This window comes from Rhodnius prolixus, unplaced genomic scaffold, assembly GCF_049639745.1.
Source record: "Rhodnius prolixus isolate KJV_2025 unplaced genomic scaffold, Rpr scaffold_1, whole genome shotgun sequence".
NCBI classification, from domain to species: Eukaryota; Metazoa; Arthropoda; class Insecta; order Hemiptera; family Reduviidae; genus Rhodnius; species Rhodnius prolixus.
Window position 1 is genome coordinate 35,893,200 of NW_027411581.1, and position 14,410 is coordinate 35,907,609.

Here is a 14,410-nt window from a genome sequence, read left to right on the forward strand (position 1 = left end):
CAGGCTGCGATGGGCGATCGCACGGTTTCAGCCCTTTAAATCTCCAGGGCCGGATGGAATATATCCAGCCTTTTTACAAAAGGCTGAGGAGGCATTGATACCTTTCCTTTGTAGAATTCTCAGAGGCTGTTTGGCCTGGAGGTTCATTCCTGAAGTATGGCAAAGGGTAAAGGTCGTGTTTCTTCCTAAAGTTGGAAGATTAGGGGACCAAACACCACAGTCATTCAGGCCGATTAGTCTGTCATCCTTTCTACTTAAAACATTGGAAACTCAACCCCTTAGTGATCGTCAATATGCATATCAAGCAGGCAAGTCTGTTGATCTTGCATTAGATAGATAGATAGATAGATAGATAGTGTTTTATTTAAAAAAATAAAAGGAAATCTTACACTTTTTATAAACAAAAACACTTAAGACAATGGACAATTTGTCCGTCTGCCAAGTTACCTTCTAATTGAAAATAAAATGATTTTTAATTATTACAAAATAAAATAAAATAATTAGTTTAAATTCAAAATAAAATGTACATTTGAACCTTAAAATTTTCAGGTCTTTTTACCTTCCTTACGATCTTCTTATAGGTCTTTACGTGAATGAATAATGAAGAATCCTTTATTCATTCATTATAGTGGTCTATTAAAAATTTTCTATATGTGGATGCCCTGGTCACGTACTGGTATAGATGGTTCCAGTTTTTACCATTTAAATATTGAATCACTTCCTCCCTTGACAACTGGGCTTTCCCCAACCACCTGCTACGGTACTCATTCAGCACAGGACATACCGCTAAAAAGTGAAAACAGTCTTCTTTTTCAGATCGATTGCACATGGTACAAAGTCCGCTCGAGTCCGAGGAAAAGGGTTTAAAATTTAGGTTTAACAGTTGGCATCTCGACCGAAACAACACTCCCATATAGTGCAATTTATTTACATTCGTAATGTAACTTCGAGGACTTTCTCCTAATAACAATTCACCATATAAAGAGTGATGCTGCGATCGAGAGGCCAATAACAACCAGTGTTGCGAATAAAAAGTATCGACCCGGCAAACAACCATATCGAGACCTTCTCCCAACCTATCGCAATCTTCACCAATTTCCTCGATATTGCAATCATATTTCTCAGACATATCCAGCCATTCCTTGTACCAGTACAGCTTCTTTTGAATTATTTTCTTAGCGATAAAATGAGGCAATCGACTTTCCGGCAGCTTTAAGATTTTTAAAATGTATTTAAAATGCAGCTGTAAAGTATATAGGTACATTATTTTTCGTCCTGTTTCTAAATACAGCATGTAATTGGGAGTGGAGGGAGGAAGACCAAAAAGTTTCTTAATAAAAAATCTCTGAATTTTTTCCACTTCATCAAAAAGCTTGAAACCCCATACCTGAGCGCTATAGCACATCACTGCCCGTGAAACCGATTCGAATACAGAATATTTTGCTGATAATGGGACTTCTTTTCTCAAAATGTAATTAGACCAGGTCGTATTGATACCGAATTTAGCTGTTGAGAGCTTTTCCTCAAAGTGTTTTCTCAACGATAACTGAGGTGTAACACCAACTCCTAAATATTTATAATAGTTTACAATTTCAACAGGTGACCCCTCCCAGGTCCAGTATTCACTCCTAGCCGGTCTACCCCCATTCCGAAATACCATGATTTTCGATTTGTTGAGATTCACAGTTAAGTTCCATAACTTCGAATACTCACTTGCTTTATTAATCATATTTTGAAGTACAACCGGGTCTGAACTCATTAGGACTATATCGTCCGCGTACAACAGACAATTTATATTCATTTCATCTATATTGAGTCCACCGCCGATATATTCAGGGAGATCGTTCACATACAAGGAGAAGAGGATCGGAGAGAGTAGACACCCCTGTTTCAACCCTAGTTCTGTTTTAAAACATTTGGTTACACCCTCTTTGACCCAAACAGCTGATTGAGTGTCTGTGTATAGCATTTTTAATATATTGATAAATTTAGAGGAAATACCTAAACAATTTAATTTATAAAAAAGTGATTTTCTAACTATTGTGTCAAATGCGCTTTTGTAATCTATAAAAAAACAATAAACTTTCTGGCGTTTAACGGACAAAATTATTTTAATTATATTAAAAAGATTAAAAATATTGTCATTTGTAGAATAGCTTTTTCTAAAGCCTGCCTGATACTCATTTAAAACTTTATTAATAGAACACCAATTTTCCAATCTCAAAAGTAGCATACCCGTAAATAATTTAGAAACGGCATCGGCAAATGAAATTCCCCTATAATTTTCCACACTGTTTACATCGCCTTTCTTATGCAGTGGGAATATTATCGATTTAGCAAACGAATGTGGCACATTACCGGACTCCCATATATAATTAAAAACAGATAAAAGATGTAGCAAAAAAGTTTGTGGGCAATTTTTGTAAAATTCAGACGGTATTCTATCAAATGATCTTGCATTAGATGACTTTAATAGGCTACTTAAGAAGTCCCAAGAGGACAAAGAATGTGCAATGGCCGCGTTTTTAGACGTACAAGGGGCTTTTAATAATGTCTCGGCTGTCTTTTTTTTTTTTAATGGCTTTTTGCTGAGACAGATTAGCTAGAGATTGCCTATGTTCTGATGGATAATATTTATTCATACTATTCTGATGTCATTATTATTATCACTGTAATTATTATTATTGGGGTTAATTATTTATTAATTACAATATTAATTATTGTTGGGGTTGCCACTATTGTGCTCTTAAACAGGGATGTCATTTTTGATTATGAAGTCATAAATAGCCAGATACAGTTCATGATTTGGTTTAGTGAGGATAGTGTGCAGGTTTATTTCTATCTTTTTGGTAGCTCTTACAATCCAGGATCAGATGGTTGGCATCAACCACTGATTCAGAAGGACATGAACAGTTACTCTGTGCAGAAATACCAATAAGTGACAAGTGATGGGGGGAGAAGTTGTGATTAAATCGGAGTCTAAACATTGTTGTAAAAAATCTTCTACTTTCGCAGTATTCTTTAAACCATGGTATTTTTGGAATTGTTGGTTGGAGGGAGGTGTAAAACTTTCCTTTGAGGATTTTAGACTTTTCGAATTCTAAGGACCATTCCTTATAATAGGAGATCTTTGCAAAAATTTTTATGTCTGAGGGTAACAGATTTTCAGATTGGAGGCACTGCAGGTTTATCGCCTCCTTTGCTCTAGAATCTGCGATCTCATTGCCGGGAATGACCCTTTATCCAGATCAACCGAACCATTTTACCATCACGGATCGACATATTTACTAGGTGTGCGGTTTCGAGCAGAATGAACGCGGAGTTGAGGCCGGGGTTTTTTAGTTTGGTCAGTACACTTTTGCTGTCAGAGAGTATTATTATAGACTGAGCTGCTATTGACGGAAGTGAGTGTAGGCATTTGTTTATGGCAGTGAGTTCTGCAGTAAAAACTGAAGCATTACAGTGGAGCTTATACAACATGCTGGAATTGCTTTGCGGATCATAGACAGAGCAACCAACCCCCTCCGAGGATTTTGACCCATCAGTATATAAATAGTAAGCACCAGGGAAACATAGCTGCAATTTTAACATTAAGCTTTCAGTATTGGCCGACTCAGGCATTTCTTTGTTGTAACGGTAAAAATTAGTTAGAACATATTCCGGTATACCCAGAGTACATTCCAACTCGAAACAAAAGGTAGGAAGGTTTTCCGTCCTGTGGAGGGATACCATGAACAGAATCGATCTACTAGGATTGGTGTTCTCTTTCTTTGCCAATAACTTTCAGGAAGTATTCTGGGAGCGAGTCTACTTATCCTTTCGATGACGGGTTGTTTTATCAAGGACAATCTATCAGCTAGAAATCGTGAGGCTAACAAATTCCTTCTAACTTTCAATGGAGCCTCTTTCGCCTCCGTTAACAGCGCGTTTGTGGGAGTAGAGTTCACAGCGCCCAGGCATGTTCGCAGGGCTCTGTATTGTATGCGATCTACTTTTTGGAGGTGTGTAGGTGAGGAGTCCCCATAAAGGAAACAACCGTAATCGATTTTAGAGAGTATCAACTGTCGATAAATCATCAGAGACGTCTTTATGTCAGCTCCATACTTTTTATGATTTATAAATCTTAAAAAATTAAGATTCTGTTCACACTTAGCAACTAGATGTTCTATGTGTGACCTCCAAAGGAGTTTTCCATCCATATACACTCCCAACGTCTTCATCACCGGTACTATGCGAAGGCTGAATTTTCCCAGCACCAGAGGGGATGTCAGGTTGTACTTTCTACGTCTTGTGAAGACGGTTACGCTGCTCTTGCTATTGGAAACAGTCATGCCCACATTGTTGCACCAGTCACTAAATGACTGCATAGCTGTATCAAGCGCTTCTATGGCTGCTTCAAGCGATTTCGTCTGACTATATAGAATTATGTCGTCGGCAAATTGAGAAATTTTGACATCAGCTCTTGGAATGGTACTCAGGTCCGCAGTGTACAAGTTGAATAAAATAGGGCTGAGCACTGCTCCCTGCGGTAGTCCTATATGTGTGTAACGTGGTCCATGTACTTTTCCTTTATAACGAACTGATATCAGTCGTTCATGGAACAGGTTGTATATATTGGATGTTATGCGGGATGGAACTCCCATACTTATTAATTTTTTGATCAGTAAGGTTATGCTGGCGTTGTTATATGCACTCGTCAGATCGATATTGGCTGCCACAGTAAACTTATTATCGGAGAATGCGTGGTGAATGTCCATTACGAAGTTAGAGAGTGCATCCTGTGTGCTACGTTTTTTCCGAAATCCCTTTTGGAAACTCGGAAGTTTGCATTCCGCTTCTATCCACCACTCAAGGCGAGTTTTTATGAGGCGTTCATAAGTCTTACAGACACACGATGAGAGAGCTATAGGCCTATATGACTGGAAATCAGCAGGATCTTTCTTTGGTTTGAGCACCGGTATCACAATTTGTTTTCTCCAGTCCTCAATGACTGTGTGGTTGATCCATATGTCATTAAACAGGCGCAGCAGTGTTCTTTTTCCCCGTTCCGATAGATGAAAGAGCATTGGGTAATGTATGGTGTCAACTCCCGGTGAGGTGTTGGAATTCGTTTTGAGAGCATGGAGCAGTTCTGCATAATTAAAAGGGTCAGTTACTTTATGGGGACATAGGGGGATTTCAGGTACTATTTCAGGAACTATTTCTGGTGTGAGAGAGTCTAGGAAATCGGGAATCCACTTGCCATCAGTTTGAGGGGAAGGGATATGCCCGCGGCTGAGAGCCCGCACCCCATCCCACACTTGTTTTATAGTTGTCTGTGAATTAAATGAATTACAAAATTCGACCCACTTAGTTTGTTTTTTGGCCTTATATATTTTCCGACAAAGCGCAGTGCATCTTTTGCTATTTATAAAGTTTGATAGTGTAGGAGATTTTTTGAATTGTTTAAATGCTTCAATGTTAGCTCTTCTGACCCTGTCGCACTCATCGTCCCACCACGGCTTTCTCGGGGCAGTAGGCTTAAGGCCCTTATAGGGTTTAGATTGCGGTATAGTTTTCTCAGCGGCTCTGAGAATAGAACTGACAAATCTATTGTAATTGGATTGGATGTCAGAAGTAAATTCTAAGGTAGAAAATAGCTGGTCGGCCTCCAATGAAAACTCCTCCCAGTTTGCAGATTTCAATTTCCTTTTTTTAAATTGGGAGTTTGTGTTGGTTGGAGTTTGGAATCGGTTTTTGTCTATGTCAATATGGATGCCCAAGTGATCTGATCCAAGGGGTTCTGTTATTATCTTCCACTCGCATCTTGCTAATAGAGAGGGTGAGCAAAGAGATACATCAATTGCAGATGGTCGACAATTAAATCTACTGAATAAAGTGGGAGACCCATCGTTCATTACGCATAAGTTTTCTGAATTAATCGCGTCTATTAATTGTCTGCCTTCGTAGTCGTCAAATGCGCATCCGTAACTCCTATGGTGGGCATTAAGGTCACCACATATGAGAACCGGTTGTTTAACTGATCTCATTAGCGATACCCAATAGTCAGAGGAGATTTTATGTTTTGGTGAGCAATAGATGGAGAGAATTTGTAATTCTATGTTTCGAATGTTCAGAGAAATTCCGGATATTTGAATGGTATGGTTGTTAAAATTGTCACTAATTTTAAGCTCAGAAAAATACAATTTATTTTTAATTAGGATGCAGGAACCACCGTATCCATCTTCCCGATCCGCTCGAACTATAGAGTAGCCAGAAATACGAAATGTTCTATTACGCTTGAGCCAGGTCTCAGATAATATAGCGACATCTATATTATTTATCTTTAAGTAAGCCTCTAAATAGTTTCTATTGCTTGAAATACTGCAAATGTTTAACTGAAGTATTGAAATCGTCATTTGACGTTTAAGAAATTGTTAATAGATGTGTTAAACGATTGTAGCATGTTTAGTAGTAGTTCGAGAGGACTTGACATTGGTTTTATATTGTTTGGTATGAGAAGTATTTTTAAATCATTACGATTAATTTGAATTATCAGTTTGACAGTTACCTGCAGTATATTAATAATATTTAAAGTTTTATTATGTTTGAAAGGCCCGCCATCGAATCTTATAAGTGATAGATTACAGAAAAATTTCATGTTGTACGTATTATAATAATATAAATGGAGTATAGTAAAGAAATGTTGAGTGAGTATTAGTAATGTTATGATTTGTGTTGTGCAGAGTGGTGTGCACTTTGTAATTCACCTTTATCAGTAGTATTGTTTATGGGAGGCATTTGTTTAGAATCTGTACTTATTCTAGCACTATTAATAAACTTGGAAAGAATTTCTTCCAAGTTATAAGTTATGAATTTAAATATCTCGCTTTTATTGGCATGTACATTTTTGATTTTGTGAATTAAATGCAAAATATATTCTAAATTACTATCTTGAGAATCATCTGTGATAGGTGTATCGATCTGTGGATTATGTTGTATTAATTTGGTAGTTTGTTTGTCTGTCAGTCTGTTCTGACTTATAACGTCTGTAGTTTGTCTGTATATCTTATTGGATAATTGGTTAGTGTTCTGCTCATTGTAATTATAAGCTGTTTGATTGTCAGTACTGAGTTTATGTGATTTCATTAAATCACGATACTGTTTGGACAAAATTTCTTTATTGGCGGGTTTAACTTTATATGGATTGTCTCGGCCACGGGACAATCGCTGATATTGTGATTTTCTGCGCAATGTTCGCACCTAGTTTTACTTCGACACTGGTCTTCAGAATGCCTGAAACGCATACAGTTTTTACACTGTCTTATAGAGGGAATGTAGGGTTCTACTTTGCATCTTGCACCATATAGTAATACAAACTGTGGCAGAGTTTGGCTGTCAAAATCGATAAAACATACTGGAAGTTTTTCAGTTAGAAGATTGTTATTAATATATTTTTTACGGGTAAGTCGTCTAATGCTAATAGCAGAGAAGGGGGAGATGAGTTCAGCTATGATCTCACTTTCCTCCAAATCAACCTCAACATCTCTGATGACACCCGTACATTGAACCCTAAAATTGGGTATGTACGCAGTTATTTCTCTTTCTTTAAAAATGTCAAGATTTAACAATTCGTTAGTGGCCTGTGGGGTTCGTGTAGTTACTTTCATCCTGTTCTGACCACTGACAGAAATATCGATTATGTCGTCTTTATGAGCGCTAGCTGATTTAAACAGCCACTTACCTAAAGCCATTCTATGTACTTTACCTAGATTTCCCTTATTACCTTCTAAATTGACTACATATGGTCCTTTATCTGTATTCTTATAGCGATTTTTAACGGCTTTCGTAATATAATCCGATTTGTTAGAAGGTTGGTTTTTATTATGAATAGTTTTGATTTCATGTACATGCACTTTACTAATATCACTTAAGACAATGTCACCAGATCTTTTATGTCCGCGCGCCACAGATTCATCCAACATAGTTGGGGTTAATTTAGGGTTAACAGATGAGCTGGAGATGGAAGGTTCCACTTCCATAATATTAGGTGCATTCTCACATTTATTTAAATTAGTATTAGTTATGTTAATGGTATTATCGGTACTCCCGTTACCAACACACAACTTATCTGAATTTGTATTCGTGGGTGGGGGCCCAGGGCTGTTCGCTGACATTTTAAGATGTTAATTGTTGCTTGAGGAGCCGAAATGATTTGAAAAACGAGGAAAGATTGAGGGAGGGAGGAAAACAGGAATAAGTAAATAAGGAAAGAGAAAGAAAGATGAAGAATAGTAGAAATTACGTGAGAAAAAAGGAAAAGTAAAATGAGGTTAAAATAATTGTATAGTTGAGAATAGAACACAGTGCAGTAGACACTTTTTACCAATGTTGACTGTACGAAGTTCAGACAACGACTGAGTGTCGTTAATTGATGCCCTGCCAAGGAGAGGTCTGGCGCCAACTATCTGTCAATGGATTAAGTCTAACCTACTAGGCCGTATTGTTATGGCACATTGGATAACTGTTCGGTAGAGGTCAGAGTGGCGCGGGGTTGCCCGCAGGGGGGAGTTTTGTCACCCCTTCTGTGGACGATTTTGGTGGATGATCTCTTAGCGAAAATGACGTCGGAGAGTTTCTACTGTCTAGGTTTTGCGGATGACCTGGCAGTGGTTGTTAAAGGACGATTCGCTTATACGGTTTCGGAGCGCATGCAAAGAGCGCTTAATATTGTGGAAAGATGGAGCAGAGCGGAAGGCTCTCCATCAATCCTCATAAAACTAGGGTTGTTCCCTTCACGAGGAGGAGGAATCTGGGTGGATTGGAGCAATCAACTCTGGGGGGAGTTACTATCCCCCTGTCCATGGAGGCCAAGTATCTTGGGGTTATCTTCGATAAAAGGCTTACATGGAATTCGCACATAAATATAATTTCCCACAAGGCTAAGGTTTCCTTAGGATGCTGTAAAAGGCTGTGCGGGAAAAGTTGGGGATTAAGCCCTAGGATGACGCTCTGGATCTATAAAAGTGTGGTTAGACCCATGGTGTCACACGGGGCGGTGGCGTGGTGGGCGAAAACCTTGCAGGTGGGGGGAATCCGAACACTCAGTGGTATTCAAAGGCTGGTTTGCCTGAGTGTCACTGGGGCCATGAGGACTTCCCCTACTGCGGCCTTGGAGGTTTTATTAAATTTGCCCCCATTGCACATATATATTCAAGGCGTTGCAAAGGCCGTTGTCATTAGGCTTATGACAGGACAAGCTCCCATTACCGTCAGGCATGGAGGAGCGTATCAAGAGTTATACGAGGAGCTGGAGGCCGACCCAATTCTGGGCCTGCCTTCGGACTTTATGACTCCCAAATATAACTTCAACAAGCCTTTCAAAGTCTGTATTGGGGACCGGGAGGTTGGAAAAGTGGACCCCCCAGTTGTGGGAGATTCGATGTGGAACACAGATGGCTCCAAGATGGAGGAGGGCGTAGGAGCGGGAGTGTACGGGGCGAAACCGAAATGTAGTTTTTCGGTTAGCCTAGGAAAACTAGCTACAGTTTTTCAGGTTGAGCTAGCTGCAATTAGGTTCTGTGCTACCGAGATTAAAGGGCGAGGAATTATTAATTCTAAGGTCGTAATTTTCTCGGATAGTCAGGCTGCTCTATAGCCAATTAGTTCCTACCAGGTCAACTCAAGGCTGGTTTGGGACTGTCTGGGTGCCCTGAAGGAAATTAGTGACCAGAATAAGGTCTTTCTAGTTTGGGTACCTGGTCATTCAGGACACAAGGGGAACGAAGTGGCAGATTTATTGGCCCGGGAAGGCTCTGCGAGACACTTCGTTGGCCCGGAGCCCTGTTTTGGGGTTTCGAAATGTGTTAAGTCTGCGGCCACTAATTTATGGGTGCAGAGTAGGGCTCAGGAGTGGTGGCTTGCCACCACTGGGCTGAGACAGGCGAAGGAGTTCATCAGAGGCTATTCGCCGAGGCTGACCGCAGAATTAATCCGTCAAGGCCGAGGGGCTATAAGGATAATTGTAGGCCTATTAACTGGCCACTGCAGGCTCAGAAAACACATGCATCGCATGGGCCTGGCAGAAGATAGCCTTTGTAGGTTCTGTCAGGAAGAAGAGGAAACGGCACTGCACGTGTTGTGTCAGTGTGAGGGGCTCGTATGGCTAAGGATGTTACTTCTCGGGGAGGAAAAACCAAGGCCTGAGAGCTTTACCCAGGAGCCACTCTCCAGAATTAAGAGTCTGATTAAGCGGACGGGTCTGGAGGGTGAGCTCTAAAGCCGGGGAGCCACAATAGATCCATAGGGGCCGCGGTGGCGCAGGCCTTGTGGCCACCCTAATTTAATCTAATCTAATCTAAGTTAATGACGAAACTTGATAGGTATTTTAAAAACCAGAATCATATTTTTAATTTTTTAATCCCCAAACGTTATAGGCCAAACGGTGCATTTTCATATCCTTCTGATTACCATCAATATTTACACTGCGTTCACATTTTTTGTTCCAGTAGGTTTTGGTGAGCGACGCGTGTAGTTGAACTGTTCCAACATAACTTTCGCAGATAAATGTTCATATCAGATTTAGTTCTTTTATGTAGATGCTCCTTTTTCTCTATGATTAGAGGGGCTTCACTATTTTTAGCGGAGGAATAGGTTAACTCTCGTTTCTTAGCTTGCTCTGAAGTCGTTTGTCCAGCCTCATTATAACGATCTTTAATGACCAATTTATCATACTTAATGACTGCGCATTTCCCCTTCTTTCGGGCCACTACTAGTTTTGGACTCTTACGTACATCCGCCACCTCCTTAGGAAAATCCTCAGCAATCACTATTTTAGATCCTTTTAACTTGCTGTTTTTAAGAATCAATAATTTCGTTCGAAATTGAGTAAGTAAGACCTGTTAAAATAGCCCGTGCATTATTATCTTTCGAAAATTTACCTATTCTTCTTACAAAAACAAAGTCGGAAGTTGTCAGATTCAACTATAACTTCTCACTCAAAAATGCACAAAGAAACTCCTCCTGCTCCCAATAGTCATTGAATTCTTCATTAATGCTAAATAGCAACAAATTTTTCTTTCTCACTTCTCTTTCTAGGCTATTTACTCTAAGTTTTAATTGTTGATAATTCCCTGAAGAGCTTCTAACGATTCTTTAATGTCTGCTATTATTAAATTCCGGTTTTTTTCCATATCAGCTTTCATTTCCTCTTTAAATTGTTTCATAAATTCCATAAATTGACTATTATCCATTTTATCAAATCAATTAAATTTTACTGAATTATTTACTAAATGAATTTAACTTAAATAAATTTTAATAAAGAAATTTTTCAACCCAAGAGAAAAAGTGCGTCAGTGCATCAAACGAGAGTATAAAAAGGCTGCCGAAAACTATCTGGACTATGGAAAAGTTATCTGGTCAATATGTTGACAAACTTACCAGTAACAAAAGTTAAAGCCATAGAAATAAATATTTATATCCACGTTTAAATAAACAAACTCTTCTCCCACTTCACCACAATTCATACACGCCCCACCGATTTTAAATGCATAAATCCCCACTGTCTTTTAAAACCATATTAAATAAACTTTTTCAAAATCAAATAACTATAAAACGACTCGATAAAAATCTTCAAATTTTTATATGTGCATTAGCCTTCACTCATTAATATCCATGCCAATTTTCGAATAGTTACAAGCTTTACAAACCATACTTTTAAACAAAAATTTTAAGAGCGATGTTCACTGTTCAAAAGTTAACCCAAGACTCCCTAATTAAGACGAATTACTTTTATTTAAATTAATTTACTTTGTTATTCATTTGGCCATACCTGATTTAGGGCATTTTAAATTTTGTTATAAAGAACCTTTCCTATTTTTTATTTAAATGTAAGTATATGCACACATGTTAAAGTTACAGTTTCTTTTCTTTGTTACCATAAGGGAATCGCCCTATCATTGTGCAAGAAGGTAAGTGGGATGACCAATGAAGATCAGTGAACATCAGAGACCGGTGTAGCCTAGAGTGTTAGACATCCAGGTCACGTCACCGTAGTCCCTAATCCGCAGCTCACTGAGATCAGAACTCCTCATTTTCTTTTTACTTATTTTTTTCCGTTTCTCAATCGTTCTTTTCTTTTCCCCTTGTCTTTCCAATCGCCTCATTAATTTTTCCTTGCTGACATAATCCTTATAAGATTTTACCTTGCCCGAACTCCCCACTTCCACTAAGCTAGCAGCCACCAAGTTACCCTTAGCAAAAACCCACCTTCCGCCTAGGAAAAGGAAGTGTAACAGCATTAGTTCCGCCATGAGCAAGTTTGGAGGTTTTTTTAAGGAGCAACACCTTCTCAAAAAAAAAAAAAAAAATTCTATTGTAACTATTATATTCATTACGTTTCAAGCAAAAAAACGTGGGGCCAATTATTATTTTTATAATAAAATTCCTAATTAGTTGTGAAATATAAGCCGATCAGCGTGACTTATATTTTCTTCTTACATCTCTTAAATAAAGCTTACTCTCAGTAAAATAAACATTACCTAAAAATCTTAAATTCTTCTGGAGAAATTCGCAAAAGATCTTTTTTTGCTTTCATGAAATTATTTAGGGAAGCATCAGTTGTTTTGATCACTTCATTTCGGAAGTTCTGCAATAATTCATTTATGTACTTGATTTCATTGTTTGTTTCATTAATTACTTTTATATTTTTCATTATGCCTTTAGACACTGTAACAGAAAAAAATATTTCGGTACTCCTAAAGTAAAGTAAAAATAATATATTTTGAAACTTTAAATCAATAAATTCTGTATGAAGGCTTTTCATATTCTTTACTACTTTATTTATTATTATTTATTACATCATAAAATAATTTTTGGTTTCCTTTCGCATCCTTTTCTAATTTGTTCCCCCAGTCATTCCATGACTTCCTCTTTTACCTCAAAACTTTCTATTTCACCTCCTTCTTTATGCTTCTATAACTTTCTTTATTTTCCTTATTTCTGTTTGACACGTAACCCTTCCAAGCTACTTTCTTTTCCTTCACTAGGTTTTGGATTTCATCCTCTACCACGGCGTCCTTTTCGTCCTGAGGACCTTTCACCTCATACTACGACTGCTGCTTCCACTACTATTCCTTTAAATTAAGCACAACACTCAAAAATCACCACTGTCCTCTAAAGTACAGCCAGTAGAAGAAGAAATAGAAAAGAATAGGCTATACTAATGAATTCCGATAGAATGGCTAAAGTGGCCTACGAAGAACAAGTGGGAGAAAGAGGTAAACTGCGATGCAGGTGTAAAGAAGGGGTAAAGGAGGCGTGCAAGAAAAAAAAAGGATTGTTTGGAAGGACTGGAGAGCTTTGGCAGAGGACTGAGAAAGAAGGAGGAAGAAGTACAAGAAAAACGGAGCCTCACACCTCTAAGGCGGTAGAAGAGGTGTACGAAAATAGTGATGATGATGACATAAAGGGTGTTCCGTTTAAACATGCCACTTTTGAAATAACTCTTAAACGAAGGAAGATATCAAAAAAGTGAACAAAAAGTTAATGAAGTATTTTCTCTCCAGTTTGTGATGGTGTTAGTGTTTTTGATTTTATTGACGCCCTACCCCTTAAATCGGTGGCAGAAAGTGACGATTACCTTTTGACCCTCACTTTTTACTACTGTATTTAAAACTTAAAAAATGAAGGAAAATGCTGTTAATTTCACTTCAATGTTTCAAACCGTTGCTTATTATTAAATTTGATTATTATATATTATATGTTAGGCGCCACGGTAGCCGAGCGGGTTAGAGGCGAGACCTGCGACGCTAATATGTATTGTGGTACTGGGTTCGATTCCCGGTCTTAGGCCTTGGATTTTATTTGATGGTTAATAAAAGAAATTTACAGTAAAGTATGTTTGCTAGTCGCCTCCGTCCACGACACCTAATTGGTAGTTGGACGTTAAGCCCCGCCTGAAAAAATAGGCGATTACTTTACTTTACTTTATATGTTTTTTTCTTATTTCACTGTTTCATAAACTAAAATTAAAAGCAGACTTTCTTATTAATTAATAATAAATCAAAAAGTGATGAGGACTGCCCCCCGTCTCTGTTAGGTGACATTGTTGCCCCCCTGTTTTGGGGTTTCCAAGTGTGTTAAGTCTGCGGCCATTAACCTTTGGGTACAAAGGAGGCCTCAGGAGTGGTGGTTAGCCTCTACTGGGCAGAGACAGGCGAAGGAGTTCATTAGGGGTTACTTGCCAAAGCTGACGGCAGATTTAATCCGTCAAGGCCGTGTGGTTACTAGGATAATTGTAGGCCTATTAACTAGTCACTTAGTTTAATCTATTCTAATCTAACCGCTCGATCGGGAGACAGGGGCCAGTAAACTGGTCTTCCAGATCGCCATATTTAACCCTTGATTTTCTTCTTTAGAAATATCTCAAAGA

The 14,410-nt window shown here is 38.4% G+C and overlaps 1 protein-coding gene across 10 annotated transcripts in view; it reads right to left on the reverse strand.

The window, feature by feature from the left end:
• Positions 1–14,410, reverse strand: part of LOC141448125 (dynein axonemal heavy chain 10-like) — a 269,181-nt gene that overhangs the window by 47,737 nt on the left and 207,034 nt on the right. For all 10 annotated transcript variants that reach the window (XM_074116245.1, XM_074116251.1, XM_074116250.1 and 7 more), the window contains one exon: positions 12,519–12,705. In XM_074116245.1, coding sequence (XP_073972346.1) covers positions 12,519–12,705 — 187 coding nt within the window. The remainder of the gene's footprint in view (positions 1–12,518; positions 12,706–14,410) is intronic.